At 34.4% G+C, this 24,859-nt stretch overlaps 1 protein-coding gene across 3 annotated transcripts in view; it reads right to left on the bottom strand.

Moving 5' to 3' along the window:
• LOC128994112 (DDB1- and CUL4-associated factor 6-like) overlaps positions 1–24,859 on the bottom strand; it is a 55,101-nt gene that overhangs the window by 23,048 nt on the left and 7,194 nt on the right. For 2 of the 3 annotated variants that reach the window (XM_054418396.1, XM_054418404.1), the window contains exons 2-5: positions 19,714–19,868; positions 15,121–15,238; positions 7,834–8,012; positions 2,722–2,857 (exon numbers count right to left, since the gene is read on the bottom strand). In XM_054418396.1, the coding sequence (XP_054274371.1) occupies positions 2,722–2,857; positions 7,834–8,012; positions 15,121–15,238; positions 19,714–19,868 (588 nt within the window). Of the gene's footprint in view, positions 1–2,721; positions 2,858–7,833; positions 8,013–15,120; positions 15,239–19,713; positions 19,885–24,859 lie in introns of all 3 variants that reach the window. The other variant, XM_054418413.1, reaches the window with a different exon arrangement.

The following is a 24,859-nucleotide window of genomic DNA, read 5'->3' as shown; positions in this document are numbered from 1 at the left end:
TTCCGCTCCCACGCTGGGCGATGAGAACTGAACCATACGCTTATCTCCACAGGATATGACTAACAATAAGTTATTTTGTGTTGATCACAAAAAATATAGCATAGCCTATTGTCAGTTTGTCATCATTGTTCGTAGCTCGAGCACATCTGATCAGATATGTTATCTGTGCGGCAAATTTATAACATCATAAAGTGCGTTACGATTTTGAGAACTGATTATCTTATCTCTGGAGTAAACAAACAATGCAACTTGTAGGGAGGGCAGGGAACAACTCCAAGGTCAAGATAGTTTTTGTGCCTCGAACCTCCCAGTGAGTGGCCATAAATAAACGTCCTGTCTTGTAACAAAATTGTCGCTTGTATCTTTAATGACGACAAAAGGTTCTGTACTGTATTACGATGTATTTGGAAAGCATTAATTAATACACTACAGTAGTAATGTTATTAAAATAGGAATTTTATTGACTCTTGCCTAGTATTATAATATATTCACTGAAAGTAGGCCTATTTGACTTAACCGTGTTTTGTGTTTATTTGTGACATTTCTATCAAAATGAAAAAGGAGATAAGAGTAGTTTATTTTATAAATAATGCAAGTATGACTTCAAAATAATGATTATATCATTCTAAATGAATAGCACTTCATTATGTTATGATTTTAGGGATTGCCCGTTTTATCCGACCTTTTGAATTATCCGACCTAGGTCCGGTCCCATTAGGGTCGGTTAAGAGGGGGTCTACTGTACTACACCAACCCCTGTCTTAATGTCATAAACATGATCATTTCCCACAGTCGTGTAGACAACATCATTGACTCCTGCGGTCACGGCAATGTCATTATCGTGGTCCGCGATTGGGGAAATAATCATGAACATTTCCCGCGGCTGTGTAGACATCATCATTGAATGCCTCAGTCACGGAAACGTCTTCGTTGTCGTCCGTGATTGTGGCAAAATCATGAAAATTTTTCACGGCCGTGTAGACATCATTGTCGTCTCCCGCGGTCACGGAAATGTCATCAACATCTCCTGCGGTCTCTGAAACGTCACCGTCGTCGTCCATGATTGCGGCAAAACTATGAACATTTCCCATGGCCATGTGGACATCATCATTGACTCCTGCGGTCACTGTGTCATCTTTTTGTCCACGATAGCAGCAAACTCATGGACACCTTCCACGGGTGTGTAGACATCATCGTTTTGCGCAATCGCGGGAAAATCATGATAATTTTTCCTGCGTTCACAAAAACGTGATCGTCGTCTAGCACGATCTTAATCATGAACATCGTGCTATCACCCCATCGTGGGGAGCGAGCTGGCGTAGTGGTTAGAGCGCGGGACTTCAGTCCCTGAGGTCCCGGGTTCGATCCCCGCCAAGTCACCAATGGATTTTATCCAAGTGATAATGCCGCAACCCCTAGGTCTAGCCTGAAGTAATGTGAAAAACAATCCCAGGTTCGTGCCTAGCGTCTTAGGACAAAAAAAAAAAAAAAAAAAAAAAAAAAAAATCATGAACATCTCTTGCGGTCACGAAAACATGATTGTGGTATTGCGCGGTCACAGAAACGTGATTGTCGTCTAGCGCAATCATGGCAAAATCATGAGAATTCTTGACCTTGATATCAAACTAAAGACCAAATCCCGACTTTACAGGACCATTTTGATATTCAATACTAATTCCCGACTTTCCCGTTTTTCTTGACTACTGACACCCTGAATCCACCAAAGTAAAAAATATAATATAAATACAATATAGTTGATAATATCGTGATACAGTGATTTTATATAAATATATAGAAAAATAATTTTTAATGGACAGCTAATTTTTACAAACACACCAAACCACTTCCTTACACAGATAAAAATGTTCTGTATTTTTGGAAAATAAAAGTCAATTTTAATCCAAATTTAATTTTTGAGATAAAAGTGGGTAAAAATAAAGTCACGTTGATGGTAATATGTTTCCATTGTACATGTTTGTATGAGCGTGTTTTTGTATATTAAGACTATTTAAATATAGTGTGGCAAATAACCGCATTTTCTGCAGCGACAGGTTGTCTGAAGGTGTTGGGGGTAGGCTCGTTGGAAAGCCTTCATGATGTCATTATCTGTAGTCACAGAGCAGTGGTCACCTGAGCAACACGAGTTTGTCATCGAGTCGTTAAAAAAAAGTAATGATTCAGTCATTGCAACTCGGCAGCATTTCCAAGCATTCTTTAAATTAGGTCGACATAGAGAGGTTTCATCGCGATTAGGTTTCGTATGGATAACCAACAACACTACAACAGATACAAATTACTCAGTAGAGATAATAATTTAGAGCGAACTCAAAATTAGTGTAACCGAGTGATGAGACATGTTCAAAGCTGATGCTTATTTTCGGGCGAGCCTACGAGGACCCTTTTCCACAGCTGCACGAACTCTATCGAATGTTATTTGTCTTGCTTCCTAACTGCTTTGGACGGCTGCCAGCATCTTTTTAAAACGCAGAAGCCCTTGTTCTAAATCTGGTAATCCACCACATGATTGTGCTACTTGACGGAATTCACGTCGCCCTAATTAAAAAAATGCACGGAACTGCCGCTAAGTTGCAATAACTGAATTATTACTTTTTAAATTTGACTCGATAACAAACGCACGTTGCTCAGGAACAGAGGGCTGCATAAAATAGATCTCTTTTTTTGCCGCACCCTCTCCAACATATATAAAATACACAGACTAACCAGAAGACTTGGTGCCAATCATCCTGCGGTCAAATATCCTGACAGTGCTGTCAGAACATCCGATGGCCATCTGGTAGGGACGGATGTTGTTGATGGCTAGAGCAGTTACGGCTCTCTGACACGATATCAGTACGTCCTGGAATAAACCATCAATCACATGATGAATAAACCTTGGGTACGCTTTAGATTCATATATGATTGGGGACTGCGGTGTATCAAAGAAATTGATACGGTTTTGTTTTAGCATAATTATTGCCTAATGTTGTATTGGTACAGCATTTTACTTTGTGCAAATGCGGTTTGGTACAGCCTACAATAATTAATAACTTTCAAACCACTATCATAGTCAAAAAGTGGTTCTCTCAAGTCAACTGGTAAAACAGGTCAAAACAATAAATACAAAGAGAATTAAAAGTGTATGCAGATTTGGATAGCTACAGGACAAAATATACAAACATTACTCAATATTTAAAGGTCTAGGAAGTTCTAGAAAATCGTTTAGGTTGTAGAACGGCTTGTTTATAGCCAACCACTGCTCAGTAAAGTGAAGTGAAGTTGAGTGAGTGACTAAGCGAATAGTGAATTCTCTCCTTCACTTAACTCGAACTGACTTGTTTTGTTTGATTACTTCGACTTGGCTCGGTCGTCCGGTTGGTAGTCTATATTGTTATAGTATTACACAATACACTGTTACTCTACTGTAATCCGTTAGAGTCGGGACTAGAGATGGAGAGGTTTATGCTAAAAGAGTAAGTTTTTGTCTTCGTTGAAAATTTTAACTTTTACGATGAAACTTAAGTAAAATCTCATTCAATACCACAATGTTTATGTATTATTATTATTGTAAATCTTGTGAGGATTTAAAATATTAACCTTTATTTTTACAATAGATATCTTTCTCACATAGTAATATAATTTTTTTCATAAAAACCACCATAATTTAAAAAAATCTTAATTCTCTTTTTTTCTTACGGTACCGTTTGAGTTGGGAACCTCAAATAGGCCTTCATTGAATCACCTTTATGATGTACCGGACACCCAGTATATGTAGCCTATATATATTTAATTTTAAATGTCATATACATGTCACACTTTAAAAGAATGTGTTAACTGTATAAATAAATAAACATCCTGATTCTTCTTAATGGATCATTATGAATTAGGTTGATTTTTTTGTCTTGATTCATTAATGCAATTTAAAAAATGGCCAATCCAACAAATTTGAATCTTTAATCCGGATCCTTGAATTTAAATCTGAAACTGAGCAAAAAGTTTACGAAATACAATCTAGAACCTGGGAACTAATCTGATCATATCCGATCTAATCTGCACAACCGACCTTGACGTCTCAACTGGCCCTGCATCCAGTACCCCAAAGGTAGACAAGGTGTGTTCTACAAGCCACAGGTCTCCTATTGTAAATAGTGTTTTAGTTGTAAATCATGTAAATAGTAATGAATCTCTGTCCAATGCCAAAGATAACCCTGTTCTCTCAAAAAACGAAACCGTAAACAAGACTATACAGACCACTTAAATGTAGACAATTTTTGTTTATTTTGCAACCAATTTCACAGTCTTACAAATGTAAATAGAGTATGGCCTGTATGTAAAGAAATCAAAATAGATAAGAAATATAATTGGCTATTACAGTTGAATATTCAAGGTGGTCTGATTGATAAGAAAATAGATTTAGAGGTGATTTTAGATAGCTCAAACATACTTGTTATTTGCCTAAATGAACATTGGTTAAGTAGAGGAAATATTGATATTTTAAATAGTTTTGAAAATTATAATTTGGCACATTTTTATTGTAGAGATAACTGTGGTTATGGTGGTTCGTGTATACTTTTAAATAATAAATTAGAATATAAAATTAGGGAAGATTTATGTATTTTTAATTTAGATTCTGTTTTTGAAATGTCTTGTGTAGAGGTTATTGATTTAAAAATAATTGTCATATCTATTTACAGAGTACCGGATGATTCTAACTTTAAATTATTTTTAAATAAGTTTGAAGATTTATTAAGGATTCTTAACAAAGACAACCAAATAAATAATGTTTACATTGCAGCGGATTTCAATATTGATGTTTTGGAATACACAAATAAACCACAGCAAAGATTTGAGTTTCTTTCTTTAGTAGAGACATACGGTTTCATTGCAAACTTAACTTCTCCCACAAGGATAACCAACAATAAAGCTTCTTGTATTGATAACATACTATCACTAAAGTTAAAAACGTGTGAAGTAACTCCATCAATGAACCTAGAACTAGGTATATCAGATCATAGGGCAATCTTTGTGGATATTTCTAGAAATATTTCATCTCAGCACAAAACTGATTTACCTAGGGTTAAAAGACGATTTTTTTCAAATAAAAACATTAATTCGTTCATTAAAAAAATCAGTATTACTAATTGGCAAATTTCACTAGATAAAACGTTTAAGGAAAACTGTTCAAACTTTTTTGGATGTTTTCAAGGAATTTTTGATGAATGCTTTCCTTTGAAATTTTTTTGTAACAAAGTTAAACCTTCAAACAACAAAAAATGGATAACAAATGGTATTAAGATATCGAGCATTAAAAAGAGAGAGCTAAGTAGACTAGCAAAGCAGTCAAACGATATACATTTTATTAATTATGTTAAAAATTATAAAAAGATCTTCAGTAACGTTTGTAAATTGTCAAAGAAAATGTATAATTCTAGTCTTATAAAAAATGCAGAAAATAAGAGTAAAGCTGCTTGGAAAGTTGTAAAATCTGAGCTCGGTTGTAATAAACCTTGTCTTAATTTTCCTGATATTGTAACAGATAACAGTATGCCTATAAAAAATGGATATGATATAGCTAGTTTTTTCAACAAAAAATTTATTGAACTGAGCAATGATATAAGTATTCAACCATGTGAGCAGGAAGCATTAATCTTAACTCAGACTGACTTTGATTTAAATCAAGTAAAATTTAGTTTCACAAATGTGACTCCAGATGATGTGATTAAAACAATAAAGTCATTAAAAAATAAAAAATCAGCAGGATGGGATGAAATACCATTGGATATTATGAAAAAAGTAATGCACTCTATTGCTGTTCCTGTATCGATTTTAATAAATCAATCTTTTAAATTTTCAGTTTTTCCTCAAAATTTAAAGTTTGCAGAAGTAAAACCTCTTTTTAAGAAAGGACAAAAAGAAAATCCTAATAATTATCGTCCTATTTCAGTTCTTCCTTCTTTTTCAAAAATCTTTGAAAAGATAGCACTAAATCAAATTTTTACATTTTTAGACGCACACTCAGTTTTGGTCGCTGAGCAATTTGGATTTCGAAAAGGTCACAGTACAGTAGGGGCTCTAAATGAACTTGTTAACGAAGTATCTTGGGCTCTGGATGGGTCACAGAGTACCATGGGGGTCTTCTGTGACCTTTCCAAGGCCTTTGATTGTGTTAACCATAGCATACTTTTAAAAAAGCTTGATGTGTACAAATTCTCAAAGCAATCAATTACATGGATTAAATCATACCTGGAAAACCGGTTCCAAAGAACTGTAATTTTTAAAAATTATTTAGTATCTAAGTCTCCTTGGGAGAACATTAAAATGGGTGTCCCACAAGGGTCTATCTTAGGACCTTTGCTCTTTTTACTATATATAAATGATTTACCTAGGAATGTTTCAACAAAAATCATTCTATATGCAGATGACACAACAGCAATTATTAAAGCTAGGTCCCATTTTGAATTGGAGCATAAAATTAATCAAACTTTCTATGAATTGGCAAGCTGGTTTGAAGTTAATGGACTAAAACTTAATCAAGATAAAACCCAACTATTAAATTTTCGTACCGCACAGTCAAAAGAAGGTTACAGTTCAGAAATTATCTTTCAGGACCAGTTGATACCACTCAGTGGCAGCGCAAATTTCCTTGGTTTGGAACTGGATATTAATTTTTCTTGGAGTAATTGTATTGATAATATTATTAGTAAATTAAATTCAGCCTGTTATCAAATGCTAGTACTACGTAATTATATTGACCTCAAAACTAGAATTGATATCTACTATGCTTTCTTTTTTTCAATTATTAACTATGGGATTGAGTTCTGGGGATTATCATGTGATTCAGTTAAAGTTTTTAAAGTACAGAAAAGGTTTTTAAGAATAATGACTTTCTCATATTTTAGGAAATCTTGTAAATCGCTGTTCAGGGAATTAAATATCTTAACTGTTCCAAATTTATACATATTCAAAACCTTAGTAATGGTACAATCAAACTATGAAAATTTATTAAATGATAATTTTGACTACAGATACAACACAAGGTTTAAAAATAATTTTCAATTACCGATCCATCGTCTGCGTCTCATTGAAAAGACACCAACATACATGGGGAAAAAACTGTACAATAAGTTACCACTAGGTTTAAAAAATATAGCCAATACAATGTCATTTAAAAAGAATCTATCAAAATTTTTAATAGAAAAAAACTACTACCATATTAGTGAGTATTTGTTGTAAACTATTTTTAAATCAAAGTCAGTATTTTTATTTTTATTGTATTTAATTTTTTAACTATAGAATGTAAGATGATCAACAATGTATTTATTATAATTTTGACAATGTCACCTGTTCTGTAGCTAAGCAATGTATAAACGTTTTGTGACAATAAAGTTTGATTTGATTTGATTTAACTAACTGTACTGCTACAATTTTTAAACTTATCAAGGCACGGAAAAGTTACTCAAAATTTTTCCATCGATCACCAAGTTATCGATTAAACAGCGAAGAATCCACTTGCCTTGATAATGATATAGCACAAATCAATCCTCACTATTATATTGTAATTTATAATTTGTATAAAATCACTCCAATATAATCATCATCTCCCGAGATGATGGCGACATCCGTGATTACAACAATATCATGATAATTTCCACAAATTACGATTTTCTTAAATGACACGGTGTGATAAAAATAGAACTAACGGAATATGTACTTCCCGCAATAAAATACTTCCATCAAGTTGGTATGCTCCAACTTGGAAGAGTCCATTTGTACAAGAATCTAAGTGGAGGCTATATAAAATATTTCTCAAAAGGTCGTACACCAAGATTCTGTTACCTCGTCACAGTTTTCCTTGTAGCACTTCTCCTTGACTCTCAGGTCGTAGTATCTAACTGTGTAGTCCTCTCCACAGCTGAGGAAAGTGTGAGGCTCATTAGGAACTGTCGCTATCTCGTAAGTCGTACCTTTGTGGCAATTGAACTGGTTGTTACAGGTCTCTGTAGATCTGAACAAGTCTGAAAATGAAATAAAGTAGAGATATCTATTATAATATAATGATAAACTATGAAATAATAAGCCGGTAACAATCAGACAGATCTAAGAACTAAGATGGCACCAATGCGCTGGGCGGTATAGGGAGATGTGGATAATGGCGGTGTTGAAGACTTTTTCCCCTTGACCTGTATTTAACATATGTGTATATTTATCATATTTTATTATTTTATTCTGTTTACTTTTTCAATATATTGTTTTTCTTGCTCATGTAAACATTATGTCTTTTTTATAATTTAAATATTTTTTACATTTCCCAATGCAACAGGCGGGGAAAAAGCCTTACCTCCGAATCGCCAGCTACCCGAGACTTACCCTCCTCAACCTTGAGACTTGATCAGCGTTTCATCTGACTTGCAACGTGCCTTCTTGGACCTGTCAGACTGTATAATTGAATTTGTTGATAGATGTTACAAACTAATGAGATACACGACTATAAATGTAGGCTTTGGAGATAGGTTACTTAATGTTAAAATAGGTAACAAATTTTACCGATGCAGTTTTATCTAGGGATTTTATCCATGCCCCCATGTGTGAAAAAAGAACCACATAACTAGAAAATGTTGATGGAAAAAACAAATCAAATACATTCTGTGGAGGTTTTTAACAAAAATAGTTGTTTTAAAGGATACTAGCTGTAACCCGCGGGCTTTGCCCCGTTTAACTTCTTAATTTTCAAGATTATCTCGTTCGCATGGCTCAATCACGTCCTGGTTGAAGTTTGTTCGCTACGCTCACTCACCTTTAGGTTGGAGCTCGTTCGCTACGCTCACTCACCTTTAGGTTGGAGCTCGTTCGCTGCGCTCACTTGCCTTCAGGTTAGCTCGTTCGCTACGCTAACTCGCCTCCAGGTTGAAGTTCGTTCGCTACGCTCACTCACCTTTTGGTTGCAAATTAGCTGTTGTCATAAATGTAAAAGAAATAATAGTGCTGCACCCTGTTGGTAATCCTTGTAACTTTAATGCTATTGAACATCATAGAACAGAACCAACTTGTTTAATTGAAACAGCTGTTAAGATTCAATAATTCCATTTCTCATAAGGTTAACATGGGAAACTCCAGAGCCACTGGGGCGGAGCCCGAAAGGATTTTTGAAATAAGAATATGCCTATATGTTAATCGGGAATGTGAGCTATCATCATGCCAAATTTCAGCCCAATCCGACCAGTATTTTTTGAGTTTACTTTTCCCATACACACATACACACATACAGCAACCACCTCTTTTTTATGAATGAATGAATGAATGAATTATATCTTTATTCCAACAAATTATTTACAGAAATTTGTACACAAATCATATTTAAAGGAGAAAAACATAAGTGAATTTAAAGAATAACATAAAATTAACCTTTGCATTACATATATGTTTACAAAGCGTACATGTTTATAAAGAATAGCCGACATGGGCAGCGAGCCTGTGCGTCGACTGCAGTTGCATCCAAACATTACATTATTTATCAAAACAAAATCTAAATAAATAAATAAATAACAGAAGATATGATGAGGTGAAGATATGGTCTAAATGGAGTTACAAGAGCAAACCATGTGAAAAAAAACTAGTGGCATAATTAAGTTTAAATAAAAAATAATATAACTACGGTACTACGGTTTTCAAAGTGTGTCTAGAGGGGGGTGGGGCGGGCGGTGGAGAACGAGTCGTCAGAGTACAATGGTCAGGTCGCATGTCGTGTCAGGAGCGTCTGTGTCTGTAATCAGCTGTGATGATAAGCTCAGCCTCGTCCCTGCCTAGACCAAGTAACCACTCATTGACACGGCGTTTGAATATGTTTAAAGTGGGGGAGTCAAAGAGATTAACGCTTTGAAAATTGTTTTGCAAGTTACGAAATAGAACGTGTGCAATATAAAATGAGTTGGTCGATGAAAATGATTTGTATAGTTGTAGTGATGAAATTCCAATTCGGGTAGAATATCTAGTATTATGTGTATGGGAAATTATGGAGAAAATGTTGTTATAATTTTTAAAAATATGACTTAGAACATTTTTTAAGGAAAGTTGTCTGATCGTTAAAACTGACACATCCTTAAAGAGAGTGTCAGATGGGTAACGCTTGCACTTCCCAAAACCAATTTTTAATATTAACTTTTGTGTTATGTTTAATGGCTCTAAAATACTTTTAGAACAACCCCCCCAGCTTATGATTCCGAAGGATAAAAGTGATTGAACAAAAGCATAGTACATTAATTTCATTTCACTTTCATTTAGAATCTGATTCAGCTGACCGATAGCATAGATATATTTTCTAATTTTGCTGTTTAAATATTGAATATGACTAGACCACTTAAGACGGTAATCAAAGACCACTCCTAAATATTTGAATGACTCTACTTTTTCAATAGATTCGCATGTACAGTTGGCGTCGAGGTAATCACCACAGGTGTGAATGACGAGATTTTCTAGATTGTAATCAGATTTTAAACTTAAAGAAATTGGCATAAACTTAGTTTTTGATGAATTTAAAGAGAGTATATTCTGGTTTAACCATAACTTGGTTTCTATTAGGTCGTGCAAAGCTTTGTTGCGGGCCTCAAGCCAAGTTTTCCCCTGTTCAAAATTAAAGTGTCATCAGCAAATAAGAAAAGTTTACCAAAAATATTAAGTTTTGAAATATTATTTATATATATTAAAAATAAAACAGGCCCAAGTGTACTGCCTTGAACCACACCATAGTTAACATGTTCAATATTACTGTTGGTGTTAAGAATTGATACAAGTTGAGATCTTTGAGACAGATAACTTTTAAACCATTGAAGAGCGTTACCCCTTACGCCAACTGCTTCTAATTTGGAAAAAAGCTTAGATCGATCAACTGAATCAAATACCTTTTTAAGATCTAAAAATATTAATATTGGATGTTCATTATCTGAAATTGCCGAATTTAAGACCCTATTAATGTCAAAAAGTGCATCTGAAATGTTTTTGTCCAAGCGAAACCCATACTGACAATCACTCAAAATGTTGTTTGCTTGAAGAAATGTAACTAATTGATCTTTTACTATTCTCTCAATTAACTTAGCAAATACACTCAAAATAGATATTGGTCTGTAATTATTCATATTGGCAAATTCATTTGATTTATAAAGAGGAAATGAATTTGCCATTTCAAACATTCAGGAAATCTACCGGATGAAATGCTTAAATTTACTATATGTAAGAGTGGTTTTTTAAACAAATGGAAATTGGCTTTCAGGACTTCGGCTGAGATACCATCGTAGCCAGGTGCTGACCCACCGCGTAGACTGTAAATGTATCGTTTCAGTTCGGATTCAGTGATTGTGTGAAGTGTAAATGTGCAATCATGGGCAAAGTCAATGTCATTCACAACTGGGTCCCCACTTGAGTCGATAGAGGTTGCTAAATTAGAGCCTACAGAGGAGAAAAAATCGTTGAAGTCATTTGCAACTCTTTGACATTGGGCTGGAGATATCTGGTCCGCTGGAACAAACTTATCAATAGGAAAGGAATCTTTTTTACATTTTCTGCCAGATATTTCATTAATTATGCCCCAGAACATTTTAGGGTTGTTACCAGTCAAGTGTAGTTTATTTCTATAATAATTTCTTTTTGTCAGCTTCAAAGAAAAGCTTAAACTATTTTTGATTTCTCGGTATCGAGTAATAAGTTCGTTATTAAAAGGCTGCTTTTTGACTTGTTTACTTAATTTATCTCTTACTCTTATTTGATGTATTAAGTCTGACGTTATCCACGGTTTTAACTTTTTGAAACGAGATTTCTTGTTATAAGCCAACTTACTAGCCGCAGCAACAGAATTAGAGATGATTCTGGTAAAATGTTCGGAACAGAAATCAACATTGTCATGACAAGAGGTTATGGGATCCCAGTTGGAATGCGTGAGGAAGTGTGTGAGTAGTGCGTGGTCCAGGTGTGTGCGTGGCGGTGGGTCATAGTGACAGTTCGGTGTCCCCAATGTGATAGTGATCCCGGTGCTGTAGTGGTCGGTAACATTAGTCTGTAACACAGCCGACTGTACACTCTCCAAGTCTTTGTATTTGATAAATATGTGGTCTAGGCATGTTGCTGTGTTTTGAGTCACTCGTGTAGGTTTGTCAATGCATTGTGTAAATCCAGATCCAGTTAAAATATTTAAGTACCTATGTGAGAGAACATTCATGTTTAGTATGTCAATGTTAGCGTCTCCAAGATAAATAACCATGTGATCTTTATTGATATTAAATAAGTAAACTTCAAGGTCATGTAGGAACATTTCAACATTACAATCAAAGGTTTTGTAAATTGCTAATAGATTGAAGTGTTTGTTGAATAGAGAAAATTGTAATGAAATGCCGTAAACGTCCCCAATGGTAATTTCAGTAGCCGTAGCAGACAAATGTTTGTTTATGTAAACAATAACCCCATCGTTCTGATTGCGATAAGTAGAAGTGTGATAAAGGTCAAAGCCCTCCAAGGTAGCCACCCCCTCCCCTCCAGACAGCCAGCATTCTGTAAAAACAATTATGTCAATTCCTGAAATACAATTATTGAGATATAAATACATTTCATCAAAGTTTTTCTTGTAACTCCTGATATTTGAGTGAAATATACTAATAGAGCTGTCACCAACATTACGCTTGTAAAATGCAGAATATTCATCAGTAGAATTAAGGTTTAAACAGTTTAGTTTTTCATGAAATAAATTGTTATCATCGCCATCTGCGTGCATGACAACTGTCACAGTGCCCGCTGCCAGTCCCGACCTATGACTATTGTTGTGTGCTATTGTTAACATTGGAGAGAAAAATAAATAAAGAATGCATAATTTACATAAACATAAAATTACAATCAATGGCTAATAAGTAAATGATTGTTTATCTTAACTAGCAGAATTTTATAAATACATAAATGAAAAGGTAGCCTATATGAGTAATAAATATATCTTTAAATAAAATATAAAATATTTAGGTTAGCATCAACTAGCAAATTTTATTATATCTCTAGTAAAAATACGAATACTGTATTTTCATTTATATTTCATTTATAATAGTATAGATTAAATTAAATGAAATAATAATACCCCCGCCGCAGCAAACCTGCAGACTAAGCGAATTTCCATTTGACTGATTGGATTTGCACTGAAATGTCTACTTAAAAATATAACATTTATTCTTGATTTAAATAGAATTAGTTTAACAAGTACTTAGGTTTGCTGCATCAGGGAGGGGGTAAAACTGTTTTTTTTTTTTGTAAAATGTGAATAGTTAGTAAGAAATGAAAACATTTTCCAAATTCGATCAAAATATGTTCACAAACAAGCAAACTACAACAGTTTACTTATTCTTCATAAGAATAACATGAGAATTTTAAATTTACAATTTTTTTGAATTTTCTCCGTAACCATTAGGCGCATAATAACGCTTCAATATACTAAATTATTTGTTTTTTTAAGCTCTACAAAATGGTTTGGAAAGAAATTGCTAAATTTTATGTTTTTTGGGTCAAAAATGGGAAAAACCTATTTTTACCCCATAAAACCCCCCGTAAACCCCCGTTCCCATGGTCCGATCATGCTGGATCGCGAACTCGTTCGAATAAACATAGGTTTACACGTTTGTACCAAATTTCATCAAAATCTGATCATTTTTGCTCGAGTTATCGTGCTGACGGACACATATATATATAAATATATAAATATATATATATATATATATATATGAATTTGAACGGATGGTGTTTTTGGCCTCTAGGGACCTCAAAACGAAAAAAAAAATCGGTCCCGCGTCCAGGTCTTACCATGAGTACTACGGTAATAGCTTATTCCCTATATGGGAAATTCGCTAAAACTAAATGGTACTAATTTATTTACTATATGGTAAAAATTTAATAGATATTGTGAAAATGAGTTCATGCAAGTTGCTAGCAAAGTTTAAATTACATACAATTATTCATGCTTACATTTTTGAGCTTATATACAACAATATTTAAATACAGGTAGCTAGCTTACTTAAAACATATTGAAGTGAAGTTATGTTAAAATAGATAAGTAATCCTATAAATAACGGACAGAATGGAACTAAAACAACAAATAAAACCACAGGCCCTAATCAATTTTAAGTCACTAAGGTTAAGTTTAAAGTTCATTTGGCGGAATGATCTCGAGTGCAGCAAAGACCTTTTGCACTTGTGTTCCACATTATATTTTTCCTACAGTCACTATAAAGCATTTAAAACTAATTAGTCTTTCAAACACTATACAACACGTTTTTAGGTTCAGCTGGCAACACAAATAGGCGCCCTAGAGAAAGTAGTCACCGGCCCGTATCACTCCGCTATTTTTTTCTCAGCAAGCAATATGCTCCGCGGCTTGAGAAAATAGTTCCTTATGTTTTTGTAATTTGAAGGGGTTTCCGCGTCTAAAAAAATGCTTTAAAGGTATTTTCTTGTTTATTAAGATCGTAGGAATGTTTTAAAAACGTTTAAAAGAAAAGTCCAGAAAGTTCAGAAATACTGAAACTATAAGCACGAAATGACAGGTTAAATAGTAACAGCTTAAATGGTCAATCAGCTGCTCTGTAGGTAGTATTATTATCTTTTTAGTGTTGCCAACCTATTTCCAAGCGTACACGGATTAAGTGCATAATAGAACCACGCTGTTTTGTGTTGTTTCGTTGGAATCCTGATGTGCGCCAAAGTATAAACCGTACGACAAAGTATAAACATGCAGCAATTAGCAGCTTTCTGTACTATAAACAGTACAAGGAAGCCAACTTTGTCAGGTGACTGTAGGAAAAATATATTTGAGTGGTAATTGGTGATTAACCAGAATAATGTGCAGCTTTGCTAAATATGTAGTAAAAAAGCACTAAAATTAGATTTAGTAAAGAATGAAATGGTTGAATAGCTGCCATCAACACAAGAGTGTGAAGTTAGTACTTACCCTTTGTTTAAAAAAAGTAGGTCTACGTAGGTTATCTATATATTAATTGTTTTCTTTATTTTGTAGATTTAATCAAATCTAATCCAATTATTTTACAAAAATCCGAGTTTAGCCTACCTAAATACACTGTATTTTTGTAGATAGCTAATTAACATTACCTGTAAACAATATCATGCCGTCTCCAGAACAAGAAACTATATTTTTATCTCCACTACATGGTAGAAACTTGGCACTGAATATATTTGCTCTATGGCTAGTTTTGTAATCTGTTAACATCTGGAACACAAATCAAAAATTTGATCAATGTACATTTTAGATGTTCGGAATTCAAGTTTGATCAGGTAAATCATCATAAAACACTAATAAGAATAAAATTTTGATCTAATGAACCATTCCCATATTGTGAAGTAAGACACAAAAAAAACTTTATGAAAACCCAAACTATAGTTTAGTTTCGTTTCACCATGGGCCATATTATCAGTACAACTACATAAAAGTTTACGTACAGTAAAGAATGTAAATGATTTCAAAGAGAAACTCTGCAAAATTTATAGAATCTTGTCCATATGATAGAGATTAATTTTTATATTCCTAACTGCAATAGCTAGTTTTCATAAATTAGGCTACTAGCAGAAACACCCGGTACACCCGGCGTTGCTTGTGTCAAAATAAAGTTCACAATAATGGTAATAAAATATGTTTTTTGATTGAGTAATAAAGCATCTTGAACTTGACTGACTTAAACTATCAATATCTCAAATGAAAGCCGTTATTTTTAGGAGTATTTTATGACTAAGACATATAAAATAACTCAAATAAAAATGGAGTTCCGTATCATTGATTGCAGATAAGTCCTAAAATAATTATAATTATTGATGATTCGTGATTCAGCAGCGTGCTTCAGGTACGTCCGATCTTAATAATCAATAGATCAAATGAAAGCTGGTATTTCACTGAAGGTTCTTAGGTCAAAACATACAGGGTTGGACAAATGTGTGGATACCCCTAGTTAACTTTTTAATGTTTGACACCAGGAAATCTAAACTCCACATACCTTCATAAAAAATAAAACTGCACTTTTTGGACGGTATCCCAGTTTTCCCCGGGACCCCAAAATGGGGTATTTTGGGGGTAGCTCCAAAATTTTAAATGTAAAGCCCCATAGAGTGACACCTCATTTTAAAGGCCTTTATTAAAGAAGAATATCAGCGAAAACCAGAGGTCTCTATCTCAACCCAGTACGACATGGCGGTCATTTGGAAATTCATCGTACAATTTAACCTCATTAAAAGTTTCTCTTAGGCTGATGAAAATTTAAAATGACCGCCATGTCGTACTGGGTTAATCTATGGGGCTTTACATTTAAAATTTTGGAGCTACCCCCAAAAATACCCCATTTTGGGGTCCCGGGAAAAATTGGGATACCGTCCAAAAAGTGCAGTTTTATTTTATATGAAGGTATGTAGAGTTTAGATTTCCTGGTGTCACCCATTAAAAGTTTACTAGGGGTATCCACACATTTGCCCAACCCTGTATAGGATAATGTAGTTAGAACTGGTGAAATACATCTTTAAATAAAGTAAGAATTTTAAAAAATTCAAATTTATATTTTTTTGGTTGAGAAATACAGTAGATAAATGAATGATGATGCTTGATGGAAAATCTGGACGTGCATACCTTTAATTATGGCCAAAATTATGAAAATTGGTTGGGTAGAAGAGCCAAACGAACTTGGAAAAGAAAAAACCCAAACTTAATTCCCATAATAAATGTACAGGGAGGAAGTTTCTTTTCTGCATAACTCGAACTATACTTTAGAGAAATGAATGTCGATGCTTCATGGCAAATCTGTATGTGCATACCTTTAATTTAAGACCAAAATTATGAAAATCGGTCGGGTAGAAAAACCTTAACGGCTCAGAAAACAAAAACTAATAATTTTTAATATTTATATTTTATGTAAAATATATGACATAAGCAGTATTATTGGTATACTGAGTTATGAACTGTATTGATCGGTCTCACATTCGTAGATATTCCTGTGAATGAAGGATCTTTTGATAATAAGTTAATTTAAAAAAATCATTTAAAAGCTTTTTGTAGGTTCTTTAGCAACATTAAATTGAGAAAAAGGCTGTCTCAATAATGTGTTCTTACTTTTTCATGACAATGATTTAAAAGTACATGATTGAGAACACATTTCCCATGATTAATGTAGATCACAAAGTAAACCTATAAAGTAAATACTAAAAAACTTAATTAGCAATCTGGACTATTGTAAAAATTAATTTAAAACCTCAAATTTGGATTTTTAATTTGATCTATTTGTGTGTGTTTAATCTCTTCCACAAATACTTAAGTAAATTTGTGAAGGTTGTAAGAATTGAGAAAAAAATCACCAAAAGACAAGACAGGTAGTTTAACTAACTGTTGATGTTTCAGATTGAAGCGTGCAGTACTGGGCCAAGGCAGCAGCAGCCTTCCGCAAAGTTTATAAATATCCCAACCCCAAATTTCTGTTGAGTGTATAATACTGTCAACAGTTCTGTTTACTTGATTGATCAAACATCCACAGCCAAATGATTGTGTTAAAGCTATACAGATAATGTGTAACAGTGAAACTAGAAATATACATGCTAACTAACTCTCACAGGCTATCACCTAAAAAATATAGCCTATCTAATCGGTAAACCTGTACATTTACATCCATCCAGAATTCAAGGGATAGTATGTTTTATTAACTTTTGTCAATGTCTCAATATTGAAGCACAAACAAATCAAACATGTTGATGTTACACTTATTTCTATTTATACAAAATAATTAAGTTAATAAATAAGATTTTAATAAATTTATACAATTGCTGCACTAAATTAATCAAAAGTATACAATAATGATAAATAAAAATAAGGATCCACTATGGGAATTTTGGCTCCTCGATTTTAACAAAACTGTATACAATCCTCTGGTTTCTATCTTAACTATGCAGTCATTGTGTTGCCCTAAGGCAAAATCACACAGAAATCTTCGACAGTTTTTATAAAAGTAGGGGATGTATCATTAAAAGTAGGCTTGCGTTATCATCAATTTGTGAAATCTTAGAGAAAAGGACTACAAAAAGATTTTACAAAAAATATTAATAATTAGAACCGATTTTAAAGCATACCTATTATTGTCTAATTTCTAATAAGCATGGTAAGTAATAAATTGTTGAAAATTTAATTATTTAGGCTTCCTTACCTAAGTCTGTGGTGCAAAATGTAGTAAACAAAATGGTGCTGACTATTTTTTTACAAGTACAATATTATTAAAGCTTGCAAAAGACTTAATGTCATAGGCTTACAAAAAAAAAAAAACAACATAATTAACAGAGCTTAACAAACGTAACACAAACAAAGATATTTGATTTCGTACTATCAGCGGCATTATACTAAGATAAATTGTCACTTCAGAAGGACGTCTGTAGGACTAAGGAAGCGAGCTTTTGTCATAAAGGAGTCTCGGGACTAAGTTTGGATTAAGTTAAGTATAAATATTTCAACTGAAAAGTAAATAGGTACCTACTACCTTAGTAAGTAAATTCCTTTTTATGTTAGTATCGTCGAGATTACCTACTCACCTTGTGTAAGAACAATGATAAAATTAAAAGTACAGGGTGGGGCAGGGAATTATCCCTACTTTTAAGATTGCACTGTGAGTAGTGGGGGTGTGTTGAAGGAATGGGATTAGGCTCAAATTACGCTGTTGCTCTGGGATTTTTTTTTAGAATATCACTTTTAGTTGTAGACATGGCTTGTTCGAGTGAGCAAAGTGCTTTTGCACTCAAAATGTATTTTTTTCAAAAATCAGTCTATTTCTATTGTTGCTGTGCAGCTAGCGTGCGCTGTGAACTTGTTATCGGATGGCCTGCAGCAAATCTGTTACATTTTAGTGTGGGCGAAGGACTTCTGTGTAAGTGGTGGTGTATTGCGAAGGATATTTGGAGCTCAAAGAACTGTCTGAACTGAAAACATTGACCTTGTCAGAAGATCGATTTTGCAGTCTCCTCAACGTTCTGCTTGTAAGCATGCATCCGCGCTGGCATTGTCTAATCGTACTGTGCCTCGTATTCTCCATGAGGACCTACACCTCCATCCATACAAGATGGTAGTTACTCATGATCTCACACAACCGGACTGCCTCATTTTTCTCGGGTTTTGTTTAGTGGCGAGGCACACTTCCATTTTCTAGAGCGGTAAATAATCAGAATATGCTCTTTTGGAATGATGCTAAGCTTAGGGTAGGCCTAGTTCACGAGGGGACCCTAGATGCGTTGAAGGATGCAATTCTCCTTGAAGTTGGCCACATTCCCCAACAAATGCTTTACAGAGTTATGATGAACTCCAGAACCAGAATACAGCATTTACGATTAGGGACACCACTCGCAGGATATGCTGTTTAAAACCAAGTAAAGTTATATTAAAATAAAATCCCAGATGTCCCCTTTAAATCCCAATATAAAGTTTGGTTCTAACATTTTTGGTTTGTCTTTTAATGTACCTTCAAAATTAATGATACTTCCCTGCCCCACCCTGTATATCTATAGCACTCATGAATTAGGCCTGCAGAGCTACACCGTGCACCCATTGACTTTGACTATTAGTCAATGACCGTGGACTAGAAATTTTTTGAGTCAGGCCTACTGGTTCTGGTTTGCTGTTGTAGTATGGAGATGAGAGGTCTACTTAAAACAATAGTCAAAGAATGTAAATACCTTATAACTGTAGGCGTGAGATATGACCAGATGTTGATCATCGGAACCAGACAGCAGGTATTCCCCAGTGTCGTTCCAGCAGATACAGTTGACACAACCATTGTGGACGGGGAGTGATTGTCGCAAGGCTAGCCGCTGTATGAAGTTCAGGTTTCCTACACCACAAATAAGCTGTGAACCACCACCACCGTCGTTGCTTAGTCACATTTCATTCAATAAACTGTTGTACCTAACTTCAACAAAGACCATAGCAACAGAAAATTTTGATTAAGCCTATAAAAGATTTGTATTTCCAAGCTATACTTACCACTACCACTTGGGCAGTAACTTACTATATCAGCCATTCCATGCAAAAGTAAGGCTGTAAGATGATAAATACAATTTTTGTATACTCACAGTTCATAGGCTATGTTACGACAAAGAGAAAGGTCAGGAATAAGAAATTCATTATAATTTATTAATAAATTTTGTGTTTTAATGTTTTTTTTATACGGTTAATTAAATCTCGACTAGATATATTAAGTTTTTAACAGTTTAACCCATCGATGTATAATAACTCCCTGGATTGCGCACTCAGGTTGAAGTAGGTCTCGAAAAACGGTCCGCCGCTGCCTCGCTCTGTCCGCGAGGAGTGGGGATAAAGGCATGAGTAACCCTAGTGGCGAGCGTCGCGCCCGCTCTTGCCGTGTATTGCTATGTTAGTTTTGTGGAAATAATTGATAGTAACGAACTTAAGGAGGTTTTATAGGCAGATATAATTAATCTACGTACTTGCTCACACTTTATAGAGTATGTGTCAAAAGTAAATCTCATAAGAAATTTAGTGATGTTATGAAAGAGTTAGATTAATAATATTTGAACATTAAACAGAGCAAAATATATCACAACTAGCTGTAACCCGCGGGCTTTGCCCCATTTAACTTCTTAATTTTCAAGATGATCTCGTTCACATGGCTCAATCACGTCCTGGTTGAAGTTCGTTCGCTACGCTCACTCACCTTTACGTTGGAGCTCGTTCGCTACGCTCACTCACCTTTAGGTTGGAGCTCGTTCGCTGCGCTCACTCACCTTTAGGTTGGAGCTCGTTCGCTGCGCTCACTTGCCTTCGGGTTAGCTCGTTCGCTACGCTCACTTGCCTCAGGTTAGCTCGTTCACTACGCTAACTCGCCTCCAGGTTGAAGTTCGTTCGCTATGCTCACTCACCTTTTGGTTACAAATTAGCTGTTGTCATAAATGTAAAAGAAATAATAGTGCTGCACCCTGTTGGTAATCCTTGTAACTTTAATGCTATTGAACATCATAGAACAGAACCAACTTGTTTAATTGAAACAGCTGTTAAGATTCATTAATTCCTTTTAAATATGAAAAATCATAAGGTTAACATGGGAAACTCCAGAGCCACTGGGGCGGAGCCCGAAAGCCCGATCAGAATAAAAACTACTTAGTTTTCCTATTTAATGCCCAAAGAATCGGTGTACTGAATTTCAGCCTCCTAGGTTTATGGGAAGTGAGAGAATTAGTGATGAGTGAGTGAGTGAGTGAGTGAGTGAGTCAGTCAGTGAGGGCTTTGCCTTTTATATATTTAGATAATTATTTTATCAAAAAGCATGTCATCATTTGCTGCTGTGAGGCCCAATTATTATTGAGATACTTTGCAACATTTAAGAATATATATTTTGTTTATAGTGTATGTTTATTTGTCATGCTGTGATTAACATGTTTGGAAAACATATTATGTTGCTAAATAAAATGAGTATGATATTAAATACCAATATATCAAATGTATTGGTTATTCTCACTGAAGTAAAATAATAACAAAATATTTTCTCGGGTATAAAATACTACTGTGGAATCCAACGTTTATTCTTTGATTCAAAGAATTTTGTTAAAACTATAGACTATCGGTAAGCATTAAAATGCATAAACATACGCTTGTAAATTTAGTTACCATTCTTCGTAATGTAATGACTTTTTTGATGTAATAAAATGATAATTAAATGCTAGAAACGCAGTATCTAGATCCCGTAAACTGATGCTGAGCCGGCCGAGCTCCTAGCGCCAATGCCGCGCCAAGTGATTTTAAGCCTATTTTTAATCGCTTAAAAATTATACAAGCAGACTCCGTATAAAAAAAAGCTTCAAATAAAAAATAAAATTCATACTTTGATCTAAAAGTTTGCTGCAGGAATTTTTTTCCTGACCAAAAAATAAAAAAAATTCCTCGCTTACTACATTTTTCATGTTTTTAATGGTGTTAAAAAACAATCATCAGTTTTAATTTGCCTAAATAAATTATAAAAAATATGTTAAGGTAAAAACTAACTACATAGTAATAAGCAGTGGGTTTTCCAGAAAAATAATATATCAATTTGAAATTTTTATGTTAACAAATAAGTGTAGCAGAGCAGGTTGAGTGAATGTATGTTTGTGTAAAACAGAGGGGTTCTAAATCAATAAATAAGGTTATCTTCGTCAATCAGCTCTTAGAAGTTGAAACATTGTTACGGCCGTTTCAGCATATCCATGCCATCATCAGACGTTCAGCCTTAGTGGCATCGTTAATATACAAAAACACAAACTGTCACACGCGACGTACACATACGTAAACATAAACGGGGTTTTTTGACTAAACAGGCCTGTTGATTAGACATATCCGCACAAGAGCAAGTAGCTGACTGGAGTCATTCTTGCGGTGTCGTGTCAATGGCGGCATTATCATTTGTACTTTGCCCTCTTGGTCTGACTTAAAATACTATTGAAAATTACATGTGATTTGAATTGTAGGTTGTCATTTAAAATAGTTCGCTATTGTCATTTTTTGTATGTGCTTTGTAAATTTCAAATTCTTCCAGGGTGTCCAATTTATTGCTTTTTGTACATGTGTGAAGGATTTCCAAGCCAGTGTTGAGGTCATTTAGGTTGTGATTATTGTCCATTAGATGTTGGGCAAATGTAGACTTTTGTTTGTCAGCTTTTGGTTTCGGATGATGCTCCTTATATCTAGTTTTAAAAGTGCGCCCCGTTTTTCCTACATAAACACTAGGACAACAAGCACATTTAATTCTGTATACCCCTGACCTGTCACCCTTATCAATAACCTTTCTCGTAACATTAAGTTTGTTCATAGTCTTGTTATTTGTCCTAAAAGTTAACTCTACACCTTGTCTTTTTAATTCTTTGGCCAATACATTCTGTAACGAAAGGGAATATTCCACACATACATAATTCTTATCATGCTGAACTTCATTATTTTTATTCCTATTTTTACACTTCTGTTTGTTAATTAATCTTCTAATTCCGAAGAGGGGTTCATTCGGCCTGTCCGCCTTGGTACCGGTATCCCACCAATTCGACTGGTGGGCACGGACCGTTTTTCCACCACCACAGCGCGCTATCCAGTAGAATTATTATACATCGATGGTTTAACCTAATCAAAGACACTTTGACAGCAATACAGTAGAATCTTGATGAATTACTTGATATCTCGCTTAATCATAATGTTGGGGCATTGACTTAGCCACAGCTGTGCCTTTGGTCTATAGGCCTACTTTGTTCAAAATAGTTAGTTTTGACTACGTTATGATTTAGTACACTTCTTTATTCGTTTGTAAATAAATCATTATCAAATATTTGTTCATATAGTGGTAAAATTAATTCATACAGATAAAACATCGCTATAATGTATCCCCTTGAGGTCACCATAATTTTAAAAGTACCTCTATAAGTCGAAGGTACATTTCAGCCTAATAAGTTGAATTTCAATGCTTTTTGATCAGTCACTAAATCTCAATGACTCCAATTTTCCCGTTATCGAGTCTCAATAACACACAGTTTACCTTTATAAGTCAAAATTGCACGATATGCCTCAATTTACTTTAAGTTTTGCCTTACAGTGCAAGTCAGCTGTGTTTTTATTCCTACAAGACATGAAAATCCAAATTCCTTTTTTTGTTTGGCTCAACTTACTGTTAGTCTGCTAGTAATTGAGATTATATTGTGCCCGTCGGACGTCATGTCGTCAGTTAACCATAGGTGTAAAACGTTGACATGTAACGATCCGGTATATATTAAGAATAACTTACATTTTTAATATTTTGAAAACCAGCCTAAAACAGAGTTTTTGTTAATTTCAGCCATTGCCACTAATTTCGGCAAATGGGCAATGGGCACGTATGTTGAAACTTCACTAGCCAGCATAATCTTGTAATTTAATTGGGTTTTTGTTGAGTGTTACAAAGTATTGGATACATTGTTGGGTAGTACATTGTGTTCGATGGTTTGGTTGTGGCATGGAATGTGTGGCCTAATTGTTCTGCTGACAAGAGGTGTCATAATTTCATGTGACGTGTAGGACCACTGAACCATGGTACGCGGGTAGTGAGTCGGGTTAGAAGAGTTTGCGAGTCATGGTTCTGAGCTATCCTTGGCCTTTATCGTGGTTGTCCACGAGGTGGACATGTTTCCACTTCAAATCCTTTTTTGTATAAATAATTAACAGATTAGTATCAATATACCATAACTAAGTTTAGATAAGTTATGGATTTACTTTGTTAGGCTATTTAAAATATAAAAAAACCAAGCATTAAAACTCAACCCGGCCTTCAATCGTTGAGATTACCGCCACTCCCTTGAGTAGTTGTCACAGACACACGACAAAAAAATAAAAGTGATTAAAAGGCAGTTGACAATGGGTTTAAGTAAATACCCCCACCGCAGCAAACCTGCAGACTAAGCGAATTTCCATTTGCCTGATTTTATATACACTTAAATATAGGCTATTTAAATAACATTAGGTTAAACGAGTAATTAGGTTTGCTGCTACAAGTAGACTAATAATGTGTGTTTTTTTGTAAAATATTAATAGCTTAGTATAAAATAAATAAATTTGCCAAGTTACAATATTCTCCATAAGAATAACATGGGAATTTAAATTTACAATTTTTAAATTTTCTCCGTAACCAATAATTGCTCAAAAACACTTTAATATACTGAATTATTTGTCTTTTTAAGCTCATTAAAATAGTCCAGAGAGAAATTGGGAAATTTTGTGTTTTTATGGTGGAAAATGATAAAACCAATTTTTACCCCATAATACCCCCGTTCCCATCGTCCGATCGTGCTGGTTCACGAACTCTTTCAAGTTTAT

Source organism: Macrosteles quadrilineatus, unplaced genomic scaffold (genome assembly GCF_028750875.1).
Source record: "Macrosteles quadrilineatus isolate MER2022 unplaced genomic scaffold, UCM_ALF_1.0 Scaffold_1__1_contigs__length_201487025, whole genome shotgun sequence".
Lineage (NCBI taxonomy): Eukaryota > Metazoa > Arthropoda > Insecta > Hemiptera > Cicadellidae > Macrosteles > Macrosteles quadrilineatus.
This window is presented reverse-complemented; position numbering and strand designations above follow the sequence as displayed.